The 26,690-nt window shown below is 42.2% G+C and overlaps 1 protein-coding gene across 1 annotated transcript in view; it reads left to right on the forward strand.

Annotated features, from left to right (window-relative positions):
• Positions 1-26,690, forward strand: part of MANBA (mannosidase beta) — a 286,149-nt gene that overhangs the window by 123,607 nt on the left and 135,852 nt on the right. Inside the window, exons 4-6 of the mRNA XM_078676071.1 lie at positions 3,835-4,005; positions 8,233-8,356; positions 13,323-13,498. Coding sequence (XP_078532197.1) covers positions 3,835-4,005; positions 8,233-8,356; positions 13,323-13,498 — 471 coding nt within the window. The remainder of the gene's footprint in view (positions 1-3,834; positions 4,006-8,232; positions 8,357-13,322; positions 13,499-26,690) is intronic.

Here is a 26,690-nt window from a genome sequence, read left to right on the forward strand (position 1 = left end):
GTGACCTTTACCACATCCTGAAATCCCCGGAAGTGTAGGAGTTCAGCCGTTGCAAATTCATAGCCGTGTTTCATCCTGGTATGAAGCCACACTGGTCCTCATGGACCAAGTGAGTCATGTATGGCGCTAAACGAGAGGCCAAAAGCTTGCAAAGGATTTCAATATCTGTGTTGATCATCATGATCGGACGATACGATGAAGGCTCATGGGGGTCTCCACCCGCTGTAGAATCATGCATATTTCCCCCTGTGTCATGCTCGGTGGGAGAACTCCGCATTCAAATGCCTCAAGATAAACCTGCAGCAGGAGTCGGGGAAATGTACCCGTGAACGCTTGATAAAACTCAGGAGGGAACCCATCACTTCCTGGAGATTTGACTCGTGGTAGGTGTTGCAGGGCGGATTGTACCTCGCCCAGTGTTAGGGGCTCGTCGAGTTCCTTCTGCACCTGTTTAGGTATAGATCGTAAGGTCAGGTCACGGAGATCAGGGAGATAGGAGGCCTCGCTAATTGTAGGGTCTGCGGTATATACCAACTTGAGATGGGATTTGAGGACCCGCAATAGTCCCACCTCCGAGTGCACCAAGTTGCCTGTGGGCTCCTGTAGAGCCATGATCGTAGCAGGGGCATTTTCCCGGTGGAGAATCCAGGTTAAGAGACGGCCCGATTTATCGCCTTCCCTATGAAGGCGTTGTCTGTACTGTGTGAGGGCGTATTTGTCAAGCCTATCCCAAATGTCATGGATGCGTTCCCGGATGCCATGTTCCCTATCCCTCTCTATTGTGTCAGAGGCCTCAGATGTCTGTACTTCCAAGAGGTGTCATTCCTCCTCCTGCAGCTCTTGTTGGAGCTGCTTACGAACCCCACAGGTGAGGCTTATACGTGCCCCTCTCACCACCGCTTTCAGGGCTTCCCACTTCGTGGCCTGCGATAAGTCCGCCCGCCCCAATTTAGGTCCACATAGTCAGTTATGGCAGTTTCTAGATGATGTTTCCCCACCTGGTCCTCGAGGATCTCTGCTGGGACAGTGGTGGCATTTTTAAATTAAATACTGTTCTCCGTGTTCTGCTTTGCAGTGCATGGTGGTGGTGGGTAATGGCGATCCTCGTGTTCCGTTTTATTGTGCCTGGTGGTGGTTAATGGGTTGCCACTATTGCGGCTGACCCTTGTTTGTGTGGGTCTTCAGAACCCGTGCTCCTGTCACCCCCAAGAATGTCATTCTGATCAATATACTTAAATGTTACGGAAATAGTTTCTTTCCGTGGGATCAATTTGCTTTTATTTGAATGTCGTTGTGAACAGATTACCGCAGCGGCGCACATACAGCCGAAATGGGCTCAGTACCAGCTGCACAAAGCTGTTGGCACCTAGATTCAAGTCAAACCAAAGTGGTCGCACGGTAGAGAAACTATTTCCGTAACATTCAAGTATAATGTTTCAAGTTTCCATGTAGTTCAGTTCAGTTTACCTCATACTTTTTACTCTTGGCAGAGAGAATGCAGGGTGACCCATTTTATTAATATAGCTACGATTATTCAGAGTTTTGATTGTATTTTATGTATAACCATGGCACTTTAAAAAATTGATTATAATATCTTTTCAGAATGGAACAGGTTACTTGTTGACTAATTAGATTGCAAATGTGATGGTTTTGCTTAAGGAATCGATAGATGATGAAGAGGAAAACTAACTGCAATACCAAGCATTAAAACGTTGCTATTAGTACACTTTAAGTTATCTTCAGAAGATAGTTATCAGGCTTCACCTATCTGACATCAAAATGGGTTTTGTGAGCTGGTGTAAAAAATTGGTACCCAATTGTTTCACTTCTAATTACTTGGCATTATTCTGGCCACTTTGCACTCAATGTTATTCCAAGCAAGCACCAAGCATCAGTAGATTTCATTTTTAAAGGTATATCAACAAATAAAGAAATATGTAAGGTACTCATCATTGTTATCTCAAAGTCAGGTTTGAAGTTCTGTGGTTATAATGAATAAGCAGCTACCTACATCATTATCACATGTAATCTCTTTATTGATTCTATAACTGCACTTTCACAATTGTTTTATTAATCTTCTTGCTTTCTCAAAGATGCTTGAACATGCACCATTTGCACACTATTTATTTTATTTTCGTGGGGTGGGGGAGGGCCTCTCTTATAACGGTTGGGCACACTGTGCTCGCTCACCACTGGCCATTCATCACAAATTTTTACGCCTCACAACTTTCAAATGTCACCAGCCGCAACTGTTAGACAGCCCAGTGAGGGAGAGGGTAGAGACAGAGATAGCCTTTCAAATACAAATGGCAGCATCATTGAGGGATTTAATCAAGAAAACAAGTGTGTTTATTTGTTTGTTATTTATATATATATATATATTATATATATATATACATATATATATATATATTATTCACATTTTCCTACCAAACAAATCCCTTCCGTCATTCCCATCCGTCCCTCCTCTGACTCATCCCAAACCTTTCTGACTGCTATGAATTCCCAAAAATCCTTCTCAAACTGTCAACCTCCTCGTTAGTCATGCCACCCAAATAAGCACACACGCCCACTACTTACAAAACAGCATACTGCTTCCCCTTTTTAAATACTTCCATACCATTCTATCCCTACTCCAAACTTCCCTTTTCAAATTAATTCCTATCATTCTATCCCTTTTCCAAAGTCTACTAAATACACAAGAAATGAAGAGTACAACATCAACACCTATAATGCACAAGAAAAACAAAAAAAAACGTATAACCTACTAACTACTAATCTTGGTTTGCAGAATAGTGTTATGTGCCAAAAAAGCTCTTCAGAGGTTGTAAATGCTAAAACACTATATAATCCACTTATAGTTTACAACTACGCTCTCCTGTTAATTAACTGACGTGAACACTTCTTGGAATACCAGCTTGCTAAAAGGATCTATTTGCACGAACAGTGCCAGCATCAGCACGTTAGATGTGTCTATAGACACAGGAAAGAAAAAGAATGACAGTTCACCCTTTTCTTTAGCCCATCCTCAGTCCTCACTTTCGGTACTTCTCTCCTCTGAATCTTCTTTCTTCCCTCTGTCTGGATCCCATTGTGGCCCAGCATTGTACACCCAGTCTTTCATGATTTTCTACCAGGGATTTCGATGCTAAAATATTTGCGCTTCTTTCTCTCTGTGTTTTGTTCTGTAGGTCTTTCAGTTTCAAGCAAATGATTTTTTGAAAAGGTAAATTCATGTATACCTCCACCCTTCTCTACAGAACATTTTGTACTGCGCTTGGATGTGTACAAACTCCACAGTGGGCCCTAGGCACTGTTCTTTCAGCTTACAGGGAAAGGGGCATCTACTTGTGGCCCTGAGGTAAATGAAGGGGGTAAATCATCAAGGGGGTTAATGCCTCTGGGCAGCCGCAGTATTCGGTTCTGCTGAGTAACCCGCAGCGTTGATTATATGTTAATGTCCATTAAGTCAAGATAAGGTTCTAGTTCAGGCAGCCTTTTCAGTTGCTTGCTACCATGACTGATTTCAGAAATATTTTAAAGAAATTTGCTTCAGTGTTCCTAAATGTATTTTGGAAATAAAAATGTATTTGCAACACAACTTCTCTTACCGTATAAATGGCATATATGTTTTCTTGTTCTACACTTTTTCATCACTATTGCATTGTCTTAATATTTCAAATAATATTTATTAAATTGCCTCTGATTTTGGACATTTCTAAGAATTTCAAGACTGATGTTCACATTTTATCCCCATCTGTTTTTTTTGTAAAAATAAATCTTATATAAATTTTGGAAAATCAGTGTGTGTTTTTTTTTCTTTTTTCAATGCAGAGCATGGATGTTACCAATGTGATAAAGGAAATCAACTTTATAGAGGTTCGGCTCTTCTCAGCAGTCTGGTATGCGGCACAACAAAGTGAGGCTCACTCTGCGTACAGTGTTCCCCCAGAGTGCCCCCCACCAGTACAGAAAGGGGAATGCCATGGTAATTTCATCAGAAAGGTAATTGTAAAAAACACCCTGTCTGGTTTATTATAATGAAAACTAGGGCCTTGTTACGATATTGGCGGATAGAGTTACTCCATTACAAACGTGACGGATATCCCGTCTGCCTTATTACAAGTCTGTTATATCCTGGAGAACTTGTAATATAGCGGACCAGATACTAGTCACGTTTGTGATGGAGCATCCCATCCACCAAGACGCAATCAGTCCCTTAGTCTATACAGACACCAGGAATACACAATTAAGTGTAATCCTTAAAGCCAAGCCCAGTGTAAATGTTTGACATAGTTTTTTCACCATCATTTTTTTATCAAAAGTTTTTTAAATATATTAGGTCCAAATATTAATATTTGAAATGTTTATTGTTAATATTAATATTTGAAATATTAGGCGCTTAGATATTTTACGGCATAATCCACATCTAAACAGTACTCAACAACAAAAGTCTTTAGAGAAAACCGAATGCTGCGATTATTTTTTATAGCTGAACTATGTAGGAGAACCATCAAACAAATGCAAGAAAAGCTACCCTTTAGCTGAGTGTCAAGGGTTGCATGCCTTTAAATTATACTTCTGTTTGTTCAGTTGCGTTCACATTCGGGCACCACAATACTAGACTGACTGACTGGATTAACCTTTAGCAACCAGTGAAGAAACACAGAAGCTAATGTCAACATCTGTGTCCACTAGTTAACCTAAAATCAAAAGGGGTTAGCATGTACTTATTTATTTGTTTATTTATTTTAAATGTTTTATAGAGCGCTGGCTGGACCCGATGGTTTCAGAGCGCTTTACATGAGTATTCATTGCAGTATAGCAAAATTTACAATGAGGTAGTATTCAAAAACCAATACAAATGGTAGAAAGCAGTTTAAATATTACACAATCTAATTACACAAGTTGCAAAGGGTTTACAGCAAGTCATGAGCGAAAAGGCTAGTGGAAGAGGGAAAGGATTGAAAAGAGGGAGGCAGGGTATGGGAATGGGGAGAGGCTAGGGGGGGGGTAGTTAAGGCGATATCGAACAGCTATACATGGATACATTGTACTCAATGAAGGGTCATACTTTTTAGAATACTCTCCATCAACATCAATCCTACTTAACTGACTTTAGGAAAAAATTGGAAATGTGTGTAAGGCCCTGGGGTTAGTGTGTAAATGGTAAAACTAATAAATGAATCAGATTCCAGAACACCTTAAAACAGTATTCTGGAGCACTCCAAGAATTTGCATCGTTAACAATGGCTCAACATCAATCCTATTTAACTGACTTTAGGCAAATATTTAAATGTGTGTAAGGTGCTGGGTTTAGTGTCCACAATATAAAAGTAATACATTAATCAGATTACAGAACACCTTAAAACGGTATATTGGAGCACTCCAACAATTTACATAATTCACAATGGTTGAGGGCAAATAATGAAAAAACTCAGTCCATAGGTCCAAGGTTATGTGATATATTTTTGTCGTCTTTATTGTGCTTAAAGTACCCAACCATGTACATGTTCATCAGCCGACATATATTGTGTCCCCAATTGGACTTTTACAAGGTGTGTGATTACAAACTGTATTCCTCATTCTTTTACCAATATTTCATGAAGTTAGAGGATATAGATGCTGGAGTACACGTTATTTAAGATCATCTTTCCTGTGGCCTATACGACTGTTAGATTCTTCATTGTAACAAATGTTGTCATCCTCATCGGGGTTTATCTTGGCTCTCTATGCCAATGTCGCCCATGACTGAATAGCTACACCACTTCACTGTGAGCTTGAAAAATATTGAAGTCACCAATGAGTAACAGAAGTCTTCAGAAGACCTGGAATGTTATAAACATTTTTATAATTTGTGGTGTCTGTGGGAGTTGTTCTAAAGGAAATTGATCTTCAGTTGAGACTCTTTTACATCTCTTAGATTGTAGATTACATGCATTCTTTCTGAGTGAAAAGATGATTTTGTAAGTACAAACAGTTGGTGCATACTAAAATTGTATCTTTATGATAGTGTCAGCAATTAATGTTTGTGGCATTAATTACCAAGCATACAATTTTACAAATTATCAGGGTCACCCTGTGACACTTAATAAGAGCCAGAGAAGCTTGGTTCGTTCTCTTGACCATAAGTAGTTTACCTATTGAATTATAGGCCACCATCCTCTAGGAGGTTTTTTAGCTAGATCTAGTGACATACATTTAATTTTGCATTTGTTAAATGTTTTGCATTGCATCAATGCCTGGGTGACTGCCACCGTCTTGGGAAGTTGAGTCACAGTCTGAATCTTTAGAAATACCTTTCTGCAGTTGTGTGCCACTCATACACATTATACATAGAAACTCCCTAACAAGAGAACCCAAGATCCACACACAAGTAGAAAGAGGAATATATGCATATTTCCTTTACTCAGTAACACTTCCTGCATTGCTGAAATGGTTCCAAATAAGCACTCAGGATCCTATCATAATCTAAACCTGTGTCCATATAAGCATAGTTTTGGTATTTCCATCTACATTTCACAGATCCTTAGAGCTTTTGGAGATTGGAAGTGATATGCTGTGAACATTCTTCAGAAGTAATGAAGCTTGTCTGGGAGTTAACACTGATAAACCCCAGTGGAATGATGAGTAAAATAAATATGGAAGAAACTCCCTATGTCCTTAATCCATGATGCAATGTCAGAATCAAGTCACAGAAAGGAACTCTCGGACTGAGGAAAATCACTGTCACTTATACATGCATTGGCATTGGGACCTGCTCGAAGAAAATGTACGTCTAAAGTCAACTATTCACGACATTCCTTGATGGTAGCGATTCAGCTGAGTTGAAAGTGTATTAAATGATATTTGCATTTCCTACATTTTAATTTTCTTTGGAAGTGCATTATACCATTTTCCTGTGGATAGACGAGCACAATCTGGTTTTTGGGTTGCACACCTTATGGGTGTACATACTGCTAAATGTGTCTACTTTAAACCAATGGATAAATCAGCTGTGAAATTCACATCTGAGAATTATAATAATTCTTTCCTGCAAGGAATACCTAATTTAGAAGGTGTACAACATCAACTCTTTAGTGTAATCACTTTGAAGGAGATTTTTGTGTGGTAAGCCCTAACCTAGGTCCTTGTTTTTTTCTTTAATGCTGGAGAATTAAAAGGACTGACTTGTCGGTCATTTAAAGGATTTGTCCGTTACTACTTGCAATTTATATCTGAAGATGATTGCCATTGATTTTGGTGATGCAGGCTTTCTTGTATCTGGCCACCTAGTGTTACTCTTGCTTACTGCTTATGGGTGAAATATATTCACATTGGTGTATACCTTTCTGATGAGTGTTGCAAGGCCTGAGGGATATATGCTGCTCCCTAAGGACTCCTTAAGACGTATTACACATTTATTTGCAAGATAATTTCAGGTTTTTGCCTCAGTCAGGCAATTGTTCTGTCAGTTTTCTTTATATAAAGCCTCGTAAAGACATATTTAGGATAACCTTTTGTACTGGAATGTGAGAACTAAGTAGTGGCCACTGTCTGCAAGGTTAATTTACATATGGTCACTTTTTGCATTGGTCATTGACACCAGTATTAAGAACTTTGATGATTGATCCAGCACATATTGCACCAGAGCCAAGGCAATGCCCATGACTAAACATGCATCTGTTAGATAAAAATACATGTTCTACAAGAGTTAGTTTTCTGCCATAATTTCTGTTTGGATGCTACCTTTAGGAAGATTTAACATAGTAGACATATTTTGTAACATCCCAAAATATCTCTACCATTCTAACTTTAGTGAATACTTCTCTCGTAAGTAGATTATTCAACCATGTGTAGACAACTAGTTTGGGACCTTACAATTGATGGGGCCTGGATCTTTGCAAGCAATCTTCAAAGCCTATCTCAAGCTTCCTACTAATGTATCTTGTTATGTTATGTGTATCTGTAAAGCGCACTATCATCAGCGAGGGTATCCTGGCGCTGCCTATAACAGTGAATGCTTCATCTCCTGCCATCACCTTTGACCTGAGACTGGCAATAGGTTAGTTATCAAGGCAGACATATTGAAATGATAGTGCACAATTTGTGAAAGTGATTAATTTGAATTGCTAATTTTACTGACATGCTCAAAAGCTCAGCACTGCCTATTTTAAGGAACGTATATTGCATGTGTGCTGCAGCTTCATCTTCACATAGAATTATTCATGAGACATTATTGTGGTATTTCAGGAACAGTGTTCGTTTAGTTGGGATTGGGGTCCTTCTTTTCCAAGTCAAGGCATTTGGAAGGATATTCGAATTGAAGCATATAATGGTCTTCGCTTGGATTACCTCACCTTCACTCCTTATTATCGTAAGTCTGGATGCTGCTCTATTTTATTATTTTTGAAGTGTGTTTTGAATGTTACTTTAAATAATTTGCATTTTAATACAGACATTTGTAAAAATGAGTAGCTGTAAAGTAGTTCAGACTAGTCCTATTAAATAGAGGCTTTGACGTTTGTTTGTTGTTTTTGTAAGTCACAGTTCCAGGTGGCTGTTTGTTGTATTAGTATGCTTGTCCTAATTTTTACTATTTTATTTAAGACTAGCAGCCCGTCCCGACGTTGTCCGGGTATGAATTGCTGCCGGCCAGTAGTATATTGTTTTGTAGGATTTCGTTTTGATAGCATTTCTTATCTGTGACAGGCCTGTGAAACGCTCCGATTCACAGTGCACTGCTGATGCACTTAAGAGTGCGCCTTCAGTAGTGTGTGAACTCGAGTTTCCCTACTTTATTTTTCCTTGCAATATTATATAGCGCGAACTCGCCAACATGGCAGGAGCACAATTTACATTACAGAAGAACACATTTATTTGTGGTAGGCACAGAGAGACAAAGCGATTTGCCTGGAATCACAGGATGTTGAGCTGATGCCGAGAATCGAACGTAGCTCCCCAGCTCTAAAGTTCGCAATTCTAGAACTTGTGGCGGGAGGTGTGTCTAAAAGTGTATGTCGGTGCTGGCCATCAATGAGAGAGACCTGTACATGGGTTTTGGGGTACAGGGGTATTTCAAGGGTTCAGGGCTAGGGTTGGGTTTTGGGGTACAGGGGTATTTTAGGGTTCAGGGGTAGGTTTGGCTTTTGGGGTACAGTGGTATTTTTAGGGTTCAGGGCTAGGTTTTGGTTTTGGGGTACAGGGGTATTTTTAGGGTTCAGGGGTAGGTTTGGGTTTTGGGGTACAGGGGTATTTTAAGGGTTCAGAGCTAGGTTTGGGTTTTGGGGTACAGGGGTATTTTAGGGTTCAGGGGTAGGTTTGGGTTTTGGGGTACATGGGTATTTTTAGGGTTCAGGGATAGGTTTGGGTTTTGGGGTACAGGGTATATTTATAGGGTTAAGATGGTTTAGAGTTTAAGGGTGTTGGGGTATTTTAAGGATTAAGGGTGTGTTATGATTATGGGGTGCAGGGGTATTTAAAGGAAGCAGGGTGGGATTAGCACACAATATGAGACATGGCATGAAGGGCGGAACGTACCACACGCCCCCAGCGTTTGTCACGCCCCAGCACACGCCCACAGCACAACGCAGACACACCCACAAGGGACTACTTTGCTGGCACGGTTCTTTTACCTTTTAAATGTATATGGTGGGCGTCTGCATAGCCTATGTCCTTCTGCTGCAACTGCCCTTTCCAATGCTGTATTGGGTGTTTTGATTGGTGCTGTGGTTCCTGAGATTACCCGCCTCAAAGGTTTGGGCTCTCTCTTTATTATATTAGTACTAGCAGCCCGCCCCGACATTGTCCGGATGTGAATTGCTGCCGGCCAGTAGTAAATTGTTTTGTAGGATTTCGTTTAGATAGCATTTCTTATCTGTGACAGGCGTGTGAAACGCTCCGACTCACAGTGCACTGCTGATGCACTTAAGAGTGCGCGTTCAGTAGTGTGTGAACTCGAGTTTCCCTACTTTATTTTTCCTTGCAATATTATATAGCGTGAACTCGACAACATGGCATGAGCACAATTTACATTACAGAAGAACACATTCATTTGTGGTAGGCACGGGAAGACAAAGCGATTTGCCTGGAATCACAGGATGTTGAGCTGATGCCGAGATTCAAACGTAGCTCCCCAGCTCTAAAGTTCGCAATTCTAGAACTTGTGGCGGGAGGTGTGTCTAAAAGTGTATGTGGTGCTGGCCATCAATGAGAGAGACCTGTGCATTTTTCAAATGGGTGGTGAAAAAATATGAGTATGTTGCTGGAGATGTGGGCTGCCGTGCCACCAATGTACTTACCGGGGGAGGGTAAACACCCATTATTCCGCAACTTTCTTTCCGCATACCATCACTCCGCATACTTTCATTACGAAAGTACCATGACTCCGCAATGCCATTATAACGCATGGCATTACATTTTATATGCTTTACCACGCATACATTTACAACGAAATTCGTTGTAAATGCATGAGGGTAAAAGCATGTTTTTTTTAATGTTTGGATAAGGTAAGTATGGGTACAGTGGTATATGTTTTGGGGTACTGAGGTATATGTTTTGGGGTGTTTGGGTATTTTAAGGGTTCAGATATAGTTTTGGGTTATGGGGTACAGGGGTAGTTTTAGGGTTTAGGGATAGGTATGGGTTTTGGGGTACAGGGGTATTTTTAGGGTTCAGGGCTAGGTTTGGGTTTTGGGGTATAGGGGTATTTTTAGGTTTCAGGGGTAGGTTTGGGTTTTGGGGTACAGGGGTATTTTAAGGGTTCAGGGCTAGGTTTGGGAGTACAGGGGTATTTTTAGGGTTCAGGGCTAGGTTTGGGTTTTGCGGTACAGGGGTATTTTAGGGTTCAGGGGTAGGTTTGAGTTTTGGGGTACAAAGTTATTTTTAGGGTTCAGGGGTAGGTTTGGGATTTGAGGTACAGGGGTATTTATAGGGTTCAGGGCACAGGGGTATTTTTAGGGTTTAGGGATAGTTTTGGGTTTTGGGGTACAGGGTATATTTATAGGGTTAAGATGGGTTAGTGTTTAAGGGTGTTGGGGTATTTTAAGGAGTATGGGTGGGTTATGATTATGGGGTGCAGGGGTATTTAAAAGGAGCAGGGTGGGATTAGCACACGATATGAGACATGGCATGGAGGGCGGAACGTACCACACGCCCCCAGCACATGCCCACAGCACAACGCAGATACGCTCACAAGGGACTACTTTGCTGGCACGGTTCTTTTACCTTTTAAATGTATATGGTGGGCGTCTGCATAGCCTATGTCCTTCTGCTGCAACTGCCCTTTCCAACGCTGTATTGGGTGTTGTGATTGGTGCTGTGGTTCCTGAGATTACTCGCCTCAAACGTTTGGGCTCTCTCTTTATTATATTAGTATGGATGGATTATATTAGAAGTACAAAATATGTTCTTCACATTTCTCTCTGAATCATTATAAAAACACTGAACCTGGAAGAAAAGCTAGTGGTGCCCTTCTACATAACAAACACAAGGAGATGATGAACAGAGCGCTGAAACTTTTCAGACACTCACCCCCAGTCACAGATTTGGTTTGAATCCATCATCGTTCTTTAGCTCCCTTCGCCACCGCAGTTCAGACCCTGGCATATGGAAATCACTCTTGATCCTGTACCTCATGGGAACTGTTCAGACAGAACTGCCAAGCCAGGTCTTCCCTGGATCAGAAACAAGCATCCTGGGACAGTTTTCGGGGTACCACCCCTCATCGGCCAGGCTAGCTTGAATCCAGTGGCAAAGTGAGCAAGAGACCCAAGTCTGGGTATACCTTGCCAACTTAGGGCAAACACAGCAAACACAAGGAGCTGATGGACGGAGCACTGGAACTTTTCAGACACTCACCCCCAGTCACAGATCTGGGTTGAATCCATCATCGTTCTTTAGCTCACTTCGCCACCCCAGTTCAGACCCAGCTATATGGAAATCAGTCTTGACCCTGTGCCTCATGGGCAGAGTCAAGACCTAACTGCCAAGCCAGGTCTTCCCTGGAACGGAAACAAGCATCTTGAGACCGGGTTCAGGGTAATACCCCTCATCAGCCAGGCTTGCTTAAATCCAGTGGCAAAGTGTTTGTTTTGTTCGCCCAGACGTGGGTCCTTTGCTCACTTTGCCACTGGATTCAAGCTAGCCTGGCTGATGAGGGGTGTTACCCTGAAACTGGTCCCAAGATGCTTGTTTACGGTCACGGGAAGACCTGGCTTAGCAGGTCAGGCTGGACTGTTCCCATGAGGCACAGGGTCAAGACAGATTTACATATAGCTGTGTCTGAACTGGGGTGGCAAAATGAGCTAAAGACCGATGATGGATTCAACCCAGATCTGTGACTAGGGGTGAGTGTCTGAAAAGTTTACACCTCACATATGACATCACTGATGACATGTTCTATGATGTCGTTTATGACATCACTGATGACATCTCAAGTAGGTGTGAATACATCGCAGTCCAATCCTTGACCTCTCTGCAGAGCGCACAGGGCATTAGTAACATATTCCAGTTGTAATTGTGATTTAGTGCAAATGGGTGGGAGAGGGCTCCTATTATGGAGGTACAGTTTTCAAAATAATGATAAGGTGAAAGTAAAAGAAAATGCAGTGTTCGTTTGCTCACTACTTAAAAGTTATCCCTAACTTTTAAGCTTCACCACTTTCAAAAGTCAAAAGTCGCCCCTGTCAATAGGACGTCATATGCCGTGGCATCGGGGCCCAAGGGAGTCCATTTGTCTACTTGTATTTTGACCAAGGCACCTTTTCTATGTCACTGCTTGCAGCCACATTGTGTAGACAAAATTAATGATCACATATAACTTTTCTTTTCCCCGTGTAAAAAGCTGATGCAGGCTAGCAACAAAGTAGCGATTGTAACAAACAACCTCCTTCCGATTGTCGCATATGTACAAGCAATTTTCCAAACTCACTATGTCGTAAATCGCCTCCTAAATAGTACAGAAATTGTCAACAATGGAAGTACGAATGTCTGTATTCAAGGTTGCACACTTCACATTAAGCGTCGTACACTTATAAAATATTGATTAAAAAAAAAGGAATTTGTAAATCTTTCAATTTCATGAAATACAGAAGTTACATTTTAATGGTTCTTTTTTTTTAAAAAAACCTTTGTTTTTTAGTTTTACAGAGCATCACAAATAAAAAAACAGCAAGCAGTAGTGTGCATGATGAAAGGTATAATGCACATATTACAATAAGACATTACGATGAAAGGGCAGTCAGAAACCCACAAGGAGCAATTGAGTTCACCCTGGATGCATGCCGCGTACTTGAATTTTAATATTCAACCGAATTTACAACAACATTTGTTTTTCTACTTAGTGTCAAGTGCTCAGCAGTGGGGTCTGCAGGTAGTGCCTTACTTCGATGTTGTCAGCTTGAATCCAGTGGCAGGAAGTGCGATTGTCCGGATTCCCAAACTGGATATTCTGCAGACATTCACCATCGAACTGCAGCCAGGGGAGAGCAGCATTAATTTATTCACCAGCATCAATCAGGTGAGGGGTATGGATGTATGAAAAACACACCTTGCTCTAGAATGAAGGTATACAAAGTGTCTGCCTAGCACAACACCAGCAGCTCTGCTAGATGAAATAATTTGGGGGACAGATATGCCCCAATACCAGGGGTGGGAATTAGACAGCGTGTTGTCTAGGACAGAACTTCCATTGGCTTAGGAAAGCAAAAAAGAATTATTAAGGACAAGATACGTTGCTTACGTTTCGCTCCTTACTTTGGATCGCGACTTACAGCCGTATGCGTTTCATCCTGTTTCGTTTCTTGTCCTTGGATGACTCTGGCACTACCATCAAACCGATCAATTGCATCCTGTTCAGTGAAGGACCACAAATTATCCTATGCGACACAAGGTGTCCTCCCCTAGCAGCACTTTCTTCTGCAGCTCAGGTTTCAAGAGGGGTAGTTCAGTGATCCTGGATCAGTTACTGTACCCCAAAACCAGTAACTAACTATCTTAAAGAGATCTAGGGGTCCAACCTGAGCATCATCTTGTGAACAAAGGAAGCAGGCCCCTGGTTCTGAGTTCAGAGCGACCGGCTTGACTGGCTCTTTTGTGATGCTCCCCCTACAGCCTGTAATATTTGCTGCCTGTACCAGATGTCTTGTAAATGCTTCCAACATTGTAAATTGTAGTTCCTTGAGATTGGACTGAACATGATAAAATTGAAAGGGTTGTCTCTTCTAGAGAGGTTTTTCTTTACAAGAATCCCGGTTCCCAGGGCTTCTCGCACTTGCGTTGTTTTGCCAGGTCAAGCTTAAAGTGTGAGAGGTGATGTCACTCTGAGTGACACCTGCATGTGTTGCATCATTTGTGGTCCTTACCCTCTTGCAGTATGCTGGCTTCAATGTGGACAGTTGCTTCAGGCAGACTCTGATGCTGAATGCTGCTGCAATCAGGTGGGTCCTTTTCTCCAATAAAATACTTCTACAATATATATTCTTTGTGAAGACGTTTGTGGGAGGGAAGGAAACAAGACCTGAGAAAGCACTTAATTCTTCACTCAAGATACTACACAATCCTTGAAGCCCTTTTTAGGTCGAGCTGGCGTTGGAGCGCGAAGCGCTCCCGCCAGCGATACTATAGTCACCTTCCTCCCTGTCAAGGGAGTAACAGCTGTGAACGAGCCCGATACAGACCTGGGCACGAGCCGACCCAGGTCTGTGAACGCGCTTCAGGGTTGAGCAGCTTGTGCACGTTTGTTGGACGTCAGGCGCCGCAAGCGCTGCCAGACCAATTATCCCAGCATGAAACTCTACTTCCTGAGCCACAAGACCAATTATCCCAGCAGGAGTCTCCACTTCCTCAGGCGCCGCAATAATTATCACAGCATGAGACCCACTTATCACAGCATGTCAACAGGCGCCCCAGGCTGCTGGAGCACTCAACTATAATTAATGTGCAGTTGAGTGCTCCAGCAGCGTGGGGCGGCTCTCTGCATGCTGTGATAATTATCACTTTGGGGCCTCATGCTGTGATAATTAGGGCGGCATGCTGTATTTGCAGCACTGAACATTTTCAAAGAAGGCATTGGAGACACTCACCCTCACTAACCCTCACGCCCTCACCCCCTCACTCGCCCTCACACCCCCTGACCCCTCACACACCTCCTCACCCTCACACCCCCTCACCCTCACACACCCTCACCCTCACACACCCTCACATACCCTCACACACCCTCACTCACCCTCACACACCCTCACACACCCTCTCACCCTCACACCCCCTCACACCCTCACACCCCCTCACCTTCACACCCCCTCACCCTCACTCACTCCCTCACCCTCACACCCCTCACCCTCACACCCCTCACCCTCACACCCCCTCAGCCTCACACACTCTCACCCTCACACACTCACCCTCACACATTCTCACCCTCACACCCCTCACATACCCTCACTCACCCTCACACACCCTCACACACCCTCACTCACCCTCACACACCCTCACTCACCCTCACACACCCTCACTCACCCTCACACCCTCACCATCACACCCCCTCACCCTCACACCCCCTCACCCTCACACCCCTTCACCCTCACACCCCCTCACCCTCACACCCCCTCACCCTCTCACCCTCACACACCCTCACCCTCACACACCCTCACCCTCACACACCCTCACCCTCACCCCCCTCACTCACCCTCACACACACACCTTCACATACCCTTACCAGCATAGCATAACATAGCATAGCATAACGAAACACAGCATAGCATAGCATAACAAACAAAAGCATAGGATAGCAAAAGCAAAGCATAACAAAACAAAGCATAGGATAGCAAAACACAACAAAACATAGCATAGCAAAACACAACAAAGCATAGCATAACAAAACACAACAAAACACCATAGCATAGCAAAACAAAGCATATCATAGTAAAACAACAAAACATAGCATAACACAACAAAACATAGCAGAACAAAACATAGCAGAACAAAACATAGCATAACAAATCATAGCATAACAAAACATAGCATAACAAAACATAGCATAACAAAACATAGCATAACAAAACATAGCATAACAAAACATAGCATAACACAGCAAAACATAGAATAGCATAACAAAACAAACCATGGCATAACATAACAAAGAATAGCAAAACAAAACATAGCATAGTAAAACAAAACAAACCATAGCATAACATAACAAAGAATAGCAAAACAAAACATAGCATAGTGAAACAAAACAAAACATAGCATAGCATAGCATAACACAACAAAACAGCAGAACAAAACAGCAGAACATAACAAAACATAGCATAGAAAAACATAGCATATCATAGTAAAACAACAAAACATAGCATAACACAACAAAACATAGCAGAACAAAACATAGCAGAACAAAACATAGGAGAACAAATCATAGCATAACAAAACATAGCATAACAAAACATAGCATAACAAAACATAGCATAACAAAACATAGCATAACAAAACATAGCATAACAAATCATAGCATAACAAAACATAGCATAACAAAACATAGCATAACAAAACATAACATAGCATAACAAAACATAGCATAACAAAACATAGCATAACAAATCATAGCATAACAAAACATAGCATAACAAAACAGCAGAACATAACAAAACATAGCATAACACAGCAAAACATAGAATAGCATAACAAAACAAACCATAGCATAACATAGAATAGCAAAACAAAACATAACATAACAAAGAATAGCAAAACAAAACATAGCATAGTAAAACAAAACAAACCATAGCATAACATAACACAACAAAACAGCAGAACAAAACAGCAGAACATAACAAAACATAGCAAAACAAAGCATAGGATAGCATAGCAAAACATAGCATAACATAACTTAAAACAAAACATAGCATAGCAAAACATAGAATAGCATAGCATAGCAAAACATAGAATAGCATAACATAACACAACAAAACAGCAGAACAAAACAGCAGAACATAACAAAACATAGCAAAACAAAGCATAGGATAGCAAAACAAAACATAGCATAGCAAAACATAGCATAACAAAACACAGCAAAGCATAACACAGCAAAGCTTAGGATAGCAAAACACATCAAAGCATAGGATAGCAAAACACAGCAAAGCATAGGATAGCAAAACACAGCAAAGCGTAGGATAGCAAAACACAGCAAAGCGTAGGATAGCAAAACACAGCAAAGCATAGGATAGCAAAACACAGCATAACATAGCGCAACATAGCGCATAACATAGCGCATAACATAGCGCATAACATAGCGCATAACATAGCGCATAACATAGCGCAACACATAGCGCATAACATAGCGCATAACATAGCGCATAACATAGCGCATAGCGCATAACATAGTGCATAACATAGCGCATAACATAGCGCATATCGCATAACATAGCACATAGCATAGCGCATAACATAGCGCATAGCGCATAGCATAGCGCATAGCATAGCGCATAACATAGCGCATAACATAGCGCATAACATAGCGCATAGCGCATAGCATAGCGCATAACATAGCGCAACACATAGCGCATAACATAGCGCATAGCGCATAACATAGCGCATAGCACATAGCATAGCGCATAACATAGCGCATAGCACAAAGCATAGCGCATAGCACATAGCATAGCGCATAACATAGCGCATAGCATAGCGCATAACATAGCGCATAGCGCATAACATAGCGCATAACAGCGCATAGCATAGCGCATAACATAGCGCATAGCGCATAACATAGCGCATAACATAGCGCATAGCATAGCGCATAGCATAGCGCATAACATAGCGCATATCGCATAACATAGCGTATAGCGCATAACATAGCGCATAGCGCATAACATAGCGCATAGCGCATAACATAGCGCCTAGCATAGCGCATAGCATAGCGCATAGCATAGCGCATAACTTAGCGCATAACTTAGCGCATAACATAGCGCATAGCGCATAACATAGCGCATAACATAGCGCATAGCATAGCGCATAACATAGCGCATAACATAGCGCATAACATAGCGCATAGCGCATAACATAGTGCATAACATAGTGCATAGCATAGCGCATAGCATAGCGCATAACATAGCACATAACATAGCGCATAACATAGCGCATAACATAGCGTATAGCGCATAACATAGCGCATATCGCATAACATAGCGCATAGCATAGCGCATAACTTAGCGCATAGCATAGCGCATAACATAGCGCATAACATAGCGCATAACATAGCGCATAACATAGCGCATAACATAGCGCATAACATAGCGCAACACATAGCGCATAGCGCATAACATAGCGCATAACATAGCGCATAGCGCATAACATAGTGCATAGCATAGCGCATACCATAGCGCATAGCGCATAGCATAGCGCATAGCATAGCGCATAACATAGCGCATAGCGCATAGCATAGCGCATAGCATAGCGCATAACATAGCGCATAACATAGCGCATAGCGCATAGCATAGCGCATAGCATAGCGCATAACATAGCGCAACACATAGCGCATAACATAGCGCATAGCGCATAACATAGCGCGTAGCGCATAACATAGCGCATAGCGCATAACATAGCGCATAACATAGCGCATAGCACAAAGCATAGCGCATAGCACATAGCATAGCGCATAACATAGCGCATAGCACAAAGCATAGCGCATAGCACATAGCATAGCGCATAACATAGCGCATAGCGCATAGCATAGCGCATAACATAGCGCATAGCGCATAACATAGCGCATAACAGCGCATAGCGCATAGCATAGCGCATAACATAGCGCATAACATAGCGCATAGCATATCGCATAGCATAGCGCATAACATAGCGCATATCGCATAACATAGGGTATAGCGCATAACATAGCGCATAGCGCATAACATAGCGCATAGCATAGCGCATAACATAGCGCATAACATAGCGCATAACATAGTGCATAGCATAGCACAAAGCATAGCGCATAGCACATAGCATAGCGCATAACATAGCGCATAGCACAAAGCATAGCGCATAGCACATAGCATAGCGCATAACATAGCGCATAGCGCATGGCATAGCGCATAACATAGCGCATAGCGCATAACATAGCGCATAACAGCGCATAGCGCATAGCATAGCGCATAACATAGCGCATAACATAGCGCATAGCATAGCGCATAGCATAGCGCATAACATAGCGCATATCGCATAACATAGCGCATAGCATAGCGCATAACATAGCGCATAGCATAGCGCATAACATAGCGCATAACATAGCGCATAGCGCATAACATAGTGCATAGCATAGCGCATAGCATAGCGCATAACATAGCGCATAACATAGCGCATAATATAGCGCATATCGCATAACATAGCGTATAGCGCATAACATAGCGCATATCGCATAACATAGCGCATAGCATAGCGCATAGCATAGCGCATAACATAGCGCATAGCGCATAACATAGCGCATAACATAGCGCATAGCATAGCGCATAGCATAGCGCATAGCATAGCGCATAGCATAGCGCATAACATAGCGCATAACATAGCGCATAGCATAGCGCATAACATAGCGCATAGCATAGCGCATAGCATAGCGCAACATAGCGCATAGCATAGCGCATAACATAGCGCATAACATAGCGTATAGCGCATAACATAGCGCATAACATAGCGTATAGCGCATAACATAGCGTATAGCGCATAACATAGCGCAAAGCACATAACATAGCGCATAGCATAGCGCATAACATAGCGCATAACATAGCGCATGACATAGTGCATAGAGCATAGCGCATAACATAGCGCATAACATAGCGCATAACATAACGCATAACATAACGCATAGCGCATAACATAGCGCATATCATAACGCATAGCATAGCGCATAACATAGCGCATAACATAGCGCATAGCGCATAACATAGCGCATATCATAACGCATAGCGCATAGCGCATAGCATAGCGCATAACATAGCGCATAACATAGCGCATAGCGCATAACATAGCGCATAACATAGCGCATAACATAGCACATAACATAGCGCATAACATAGCGCATAGCGCATAACATAGCGCATAACATAGCGCATAACATAGCGCATAACATAGCGCATAACATAGCGCAACATAGCGCATAGCGCATGACATAGCGCATAACATAGCACAACATAGCGCATAACATAGTGCATAACATAGCGCATAACATAGCGCAACATAGCGCATAGCGCATGACATAGCGCATAACATAGCGCAACATAGCGCATAACATAGTGCATAACATAGCGCATAACATAGCACATAACATAGCGCATAACATAGCGCATAGCGCATAGCGCATAACATAGCGCATAACATAGCGCATAACCTAACCTAACCAAGCATAGCGCACAACCTAACCTAACCAAGCATAGCGCACAACCTAACCTAACCAAGCATAGCGCACAACCTAACCAAGCATAGCGCACAACCTAACCTAACCAAGCATAGCGCATAACCTAACCTAACCAAGCATAGCGCATAACCTAACCGAGCATAACCTAACCAAGCATAGAGCATAGCCTAACCAAGCATAGAGCATAGCCTAACCAAGCATAGAGCATAGCCTAACCAAGCATAGAGCATAGCCTAACCAAGCATAGAGCATAGCCTAACCAAGCATAGAGCATAGCCTAACCAAGCATACAGCATAGCCTAACCAAGCATAGAGCATAGCCTAACCAAGCATAGAGCATAGCTTAACCAAGCATAGAGCATAGCCTAACCAAGCATAGCATAGCCTAACCAAGCATAGCATAGCCTAACCAAGCATAGCATAGCCTAACCAAGCATAGCATAGCTTAACAAAACACAACAAAACATAGCATAACAAAACAAAACATAACATAGCAAAACAAAACATATCATAGCCTGGCAAAACATAGCATAGCATACCAAACACAACAAAACATAGCATAGCATAACAAAACATAGCAAAACAAAGCATAACACACACCACACACACACAACCACGCACACACAACCACACCTAACTATCTATCTATCTATCGCCCTCACTCTATCTATCGGCCTCACTCTATCTATCTAATCGCCTTCACTCCATCTATCGCCTTCACTCTATCGCCTTCACTCTATCTATCGCCCTCACTCTATCTATCGCCCTCACTCTATCTATCGCCCTCACTCTATCTATCGCCCTCACTCTATCTATCGCCCTCACTCTATCTATCTATCGCCCTCACTCTATCTATCTATCTCCCTCACTCTATCTATCTATCGCCCTCACTCTATCTATCTATCGCCCTCACTCTATCTATCGCCCTCACTCTATCTATCGCCCTCACTCTATCTATCTATCGCCCTCACTCTATCTATCTATCGCCCTCACTCTATCTATCGCCCTCACTCTATCTATCTATCGCCCTCACTCTATCTATCGCCCTCACTCTATCTATCTATCGCCCTCACTCTATCTATCGCCCTAACTCTATCTATCTATCGCCCTAACTCTATCTATCTATCGCCCTCACTCTATCTATCTATCGCCCTCACTCTATCTATCGGCCTCACTCTATCTATCGCACTCACTCTATCTATCGCCCTCACTCTATCTATCGCCCTCACTCTATCTATCGCCCTCACTCTATCTATCGCCCTCTATCTATCTATCGATCTATATATCGCCCTCACTCTATCTATCTATCGCCCTCACTCTATCTATCTATCGCCCTAACTCTATCTATCTATCGCCCTAACTCTATCTATCTATCGCCCTAACTCTATCTATCTATCGCCCTAACTCTATCTATCTATCGCCCTCACTCTATCTATCTATCGCCCTCACTCTATCTATCGGCCTCACTCTATCTATCGCACTCACTCTATCTATCTATCGCCCTAACTCTATCTATCTATCGCCCTAACTCTATCTATCTATCGCCCTCACTCTATCTATCTATCGCCCTCACTCTATCTATCTATCGCCCTCACTCTATCTATCTATCGCCCTCACTCTATCTATCTATCGCCCTCACTCTATCTATCTATCGCCCTCACTCTATCTATCTATCGGCCTCACTCTATCTATCGGCCTCACTCTATCTATCGCCCTCACTCTATCTATCGCCCTCACTCTATCTATCGCCCTCACTCTATCTATCGCCCTCACTCTATCTATCGCCCTCACTCTTATCTATCGCCCTCACTCTTATCTATCGCCCTCACTCTTATCTATCGCCCTCACTCTTATCTATCGCCCTCACTCTATCTATCGCCCTCACTCTATCGCCCTCACTCTATCTATCGCCCTCACTCTATCTATCGCCCTCACTCTATCTATCGCCCTCACTCTATCTATCGGCCTCACTCTATCTATCGGCCTCACTCTATCTATCGGCCTCACTCTATCTATCGGCCTCACTCTATCTATCGGCCTCACTCTATCTATCGGCCTCACTCTATCTATCGCCCTCTATCTATCTATCGATCTATCTAACACCCTCACTCTATCTATCGCCCTCACTCTATCTATCTATCGCCCTCACTCTATCTATCTATCGCCCTCACTCTATCTCCCGCCCTCACTCTATCTACCTATCGCCCTCACTCTATCTACCTATCTATCGCCCTCATTCTATCTACCTATCTATCGCCCTCATTCTATCTATTTATTTAGATACTGATCGCCATCACTCTATCTATCTGTCTAGCTATCTATCGCCCTCACTCCTATCTATCGCCCTCCCTCTATCTATCTATCGCCCTCACTCTATCTATCTATCCCACTCACTCTATCTATCGCATCACCACAGCATCACTCAGCACCACCACAGCATCACTAAGGGGCACAACAACATCACTATGCGCTACCACAGGATCATTGAATGCCACAGCATCACTAGTCGCCACCACAACATCACTCAGCGCCACCACAGCATCAATCTGTGCAACCATTCAACAACAACTGGGTCAAATATGATCTCCCAATGTTTCAAGCTTTATTACAAATGTCACAAAAAGAGGTTAGTATTTCACTTCTGTTCTTGAATTTTCGTCACAATAATATACACTGAACATATTCTTCACAAAAGTTATTTACAAAAGTTTAAGCTATTGCCATTATAAATTACAATAACTTTTATTTAAGTATTAATTATTAAAAAAATTCAAAGCTATTGTTATTTGTAATATCAATACATCTAAGTCACGTGAATACAACACATATTGCATTACAAATGCTATAGGTGTCACAAGTTATAACTATTGGCATTGTAAATGACAAAGCTATTATTTTTGCTATTTTCAAAACAAACACATATATAAAAAATGTGTCATTTACAATACCAATAGCTCAAACTTTCCTAATGCGAGACCTTATGCATTGCAAATGCTTGTTATCTTTAGGAGACTTTGATATTTTCACCCAAATTATCTAGATCCTGAACGTAAGACTAAGCAGAGTCAACACATTGTCTTGAAACCTAGCAGAAGGATTTTCAGCTTGCTCGTTTTTAGCAGGGACAAGTAGTGGCTAAGCCAATAAGTCTAGCCTTGGCAAGTCTGCCATAATTTGTTTTGCAAATAAGTAAAACGCCGTCACTTTGCCCCGAGCTAAATGTTGTGGTGGGTGGAAGCAAAAAGTGATTAACTCTTGAACAGGCAAATAAATGAAGAGGGATGGACAGAAGCCCATAAAAGTATACATATATATTATGTTTTTTTTGTTGAAAACATGACAAGCATGAGACAGTTTATATCTCTTGGTTAGATCTAAAAACAAGGTAAGCAAGGGTGATTAATAATTTTAATAAACAGCAGGTGAGCCTTAACCTTGATTACCTCTCATCTATCATGTCATTTTTATCTTATTTATATTCATTCATAGCTCTTTTTTTTGTAGAAGAAAATCTTAGGTGTAGGGTGCTTCCTACCTCTCACAACCATCTTGGTGGGACAGCACACAGACAAAAAATGTTAAACCCCAACTAAATGGACACATCACTAACAATGGAGGCAACATACTCCCTTCAGCCAGGAAGCTGAAAGGGTAAACCCCCACTAACGTTCAAACCACTAAAGCTCAGCCACCTCACACATAACTGTGTTGCATGAGCGCTTCGACGGCAACAACGAAATTCCACAACCTCAAACTTGTTTGGGAAGGAAAGACCACCAGGTATCACAATGGTGAAAAAATTGTGCCACAACAACGCACTATACCACATTGCTGCAACAAAATTCCATTAAACACCAACAACAGAAAACCTTTCCAATGTACAAGTTATAGCCATAAAATAAATATTAACGTGCTAGAAAAATATAAAGGCACAACGTCCGCTCTAAAGCCTGTACACACATCTTGTGAGCAGCAAAGAAGAGGAGGTGACTTAAAACAACAAGCATTTGCAATGCATAAGGTCTCGCATTAGGAAAGTTTGAGCTATTGGTATTGTAAATGACACATTTTTTATATATGTGTTTGTTTTGAAAATAGCAAAAATAATAGCTTTGTCATTTACAATGCCAATAGTTATAACTTGTGACACCTATAGCATTTGTAATGCAATATGTGTTGTATTCACGTGACTTAGATGTATTGATATTACAAATAACAATAGCTTTGAATTTTTTTAATAATTAATACTTAAATCAAAGTTATTGTAATTTATAATGGCAATAGCTTAAACTTTTGTAAATAACTTTTGTGAAGAATATGTTCAGTGTATATTATTGTGACGAAAATTCAAGAACAGAAGTGAAATACTAACCTCTTTTTGTGACATTTGTAATAAAGCTTGAAACATTGAGAGATCATATTTGACCCAGTTGTTGTTGAATGGTTGCACAGATTGATGCTGTGGTGGCGCTGAGTGATGTTGTGGTGGCGACTAGTGATGCTGGGGCATTCAATGATCCTGTGGTAGCGCATAGTGATGTTGTTGTGCCCCTTAGTGATGCTGTGGTGGTGCTGAGTGATGCTGTGGTGATGCGATAGATAGAGTGAGTGGGATAGATAGATAGAGTGAGGGCGATAGATAGATAGAGGGAGGGCGATAGATAGGAGTGAGGGCGATAGATAGCTAGACAGATAGATAGAGTGATGGCGATCAGTATCTAAATAAATAGATAGAATGAGGGCGATAGATAGGTAGATAGAATGAGGGCGATAGATAGGTAGATAGAGTGAGGGCGATAGGTAGATAGAGTGAGGGCGGTAGATAGAGTGAGGGCGATAGATAGATAGAGTGAGGGCGATAGATAGAGTGAGGGTGTTAGATAGATCGATAGATAGATAGAGGGCGATAGATAGAGTGAGGGCGATAGATAGAGTGAGGGCGATAGATAGAGTGAGGCCGATAGATAGAGTGAGGCCGATAGATAGAGTGAGGCCGATAGATAGAGTGAGGGCGATAGATAGAGTGAGGGCGATAGATAGAGTGAGGCCGATAGATAGAGTGAGGCCGATAGATAGAGTGAGGCCGATAGATAGAGTGAGGCCGATAGATAGAGTGAGGGCGATAGATAGAGTGAGGCCGATAGATAGAGTGAGGCCGATAGATAGAGTGAGGCCGATAGATAGAGTGAGGCCGATAGATAGAGTGAGGCCGATAGATAGAGTGAGGGCGATAGATAGAGTGAGGGCGATAGATAGAGTGAGGGCGATAGATAGAGTGAGGGCGATAGATAGAGTGAGGGCGATAGATAGAGTGAGGGCGATAGAGTGAGGGCGATAGATAGAGTGAGGGCGATAGATAGAGTGAGGGCGATAGATAGAGTGAGGGCGATAGATAGAGTGAGGGCGATAGATAGAGTGAGGGCGATAGATAGAGTGAGGGCGATAGATAAGAGTGAGGGCGATAGATAAGAGTGAGGGCGATAGATAGAGTGAGGGCGATAGATAGAGTGAGGGCGATAGATAGAGTGAGGGCGATAGATAGAGTGAGGGCGATAGATAGAGTGAGGGCGATAGAGTGAGGGCGATAGATAAGAGTGAGGGCGATAGATAAGAGTGAGGGCGATAGATAGAGTGAGGGCGATAGATAGAGTGAGGGCGATAGATAGAGTGAGGGCGATAGATAGAGTGAGGGCGATAGATAGAGTGAGGGCGATAGATAGAGTGAGGGCGATAGATAGATAGAGTGAGGCCGATAGATAGATAGAGTGAGGGCGATAGATAGATAGAGTGAGGGCGATAGATAGATAGAGTGAGGGCGATAGATAGATAGAGTGAGGGCGATAGATAGATAGAGTGAGGGCGATAGATAGATAGAGTTAGGGCGATAGATAGAGTTAGGGCGATAGATAGATAGAGTGAGTGCGATAGATAGAGTGAGGCCGATAGATAGAGTGAGGGCGATAGATAGATAGAGTGAGGGCGATAGATAGATAGAGTTAGGGCGATAGATAGATAGAGTTAGGGCGATAGATAGATAGAGTTAGGGCGATAGATAGATAGAGTTAGGGCGATAGATAGATAGAGTGAGGGCGATAGATAGAGTGAGGGCGATAGATAGATCGATAGATAGATAGAGGGCGATAGATAGAGTGAGGGCGATAGATAGATAGAGTTAGGGCGATAGATAGATAGAGTGAGGGCGATAGATAGATAGAGTGAGGGCGATAGATAGATCGATAGATAGATAGAGGGCGATAGATAGAGTGAGGGCGATAGATAGAGTGAGGGCGATAGATAGAGTGAGGGCGATAGATAGAGTGAGGGC

This window comes from Lissotriton helveticus, chromosome 2_1 (genome assembly GCF_964261635.1).
Source record: "Lissotriton helveticus chromosome 2_1, aLisHel1.1, whole genome shotgun sequence".
Taxonomy (NCBI): domain Eukaryota; kingdom Metazoa; phylum Chordata; class Amphibia; order Caudata; family Salamandridae; genus Lissotriton; species Lissotriton helveticus.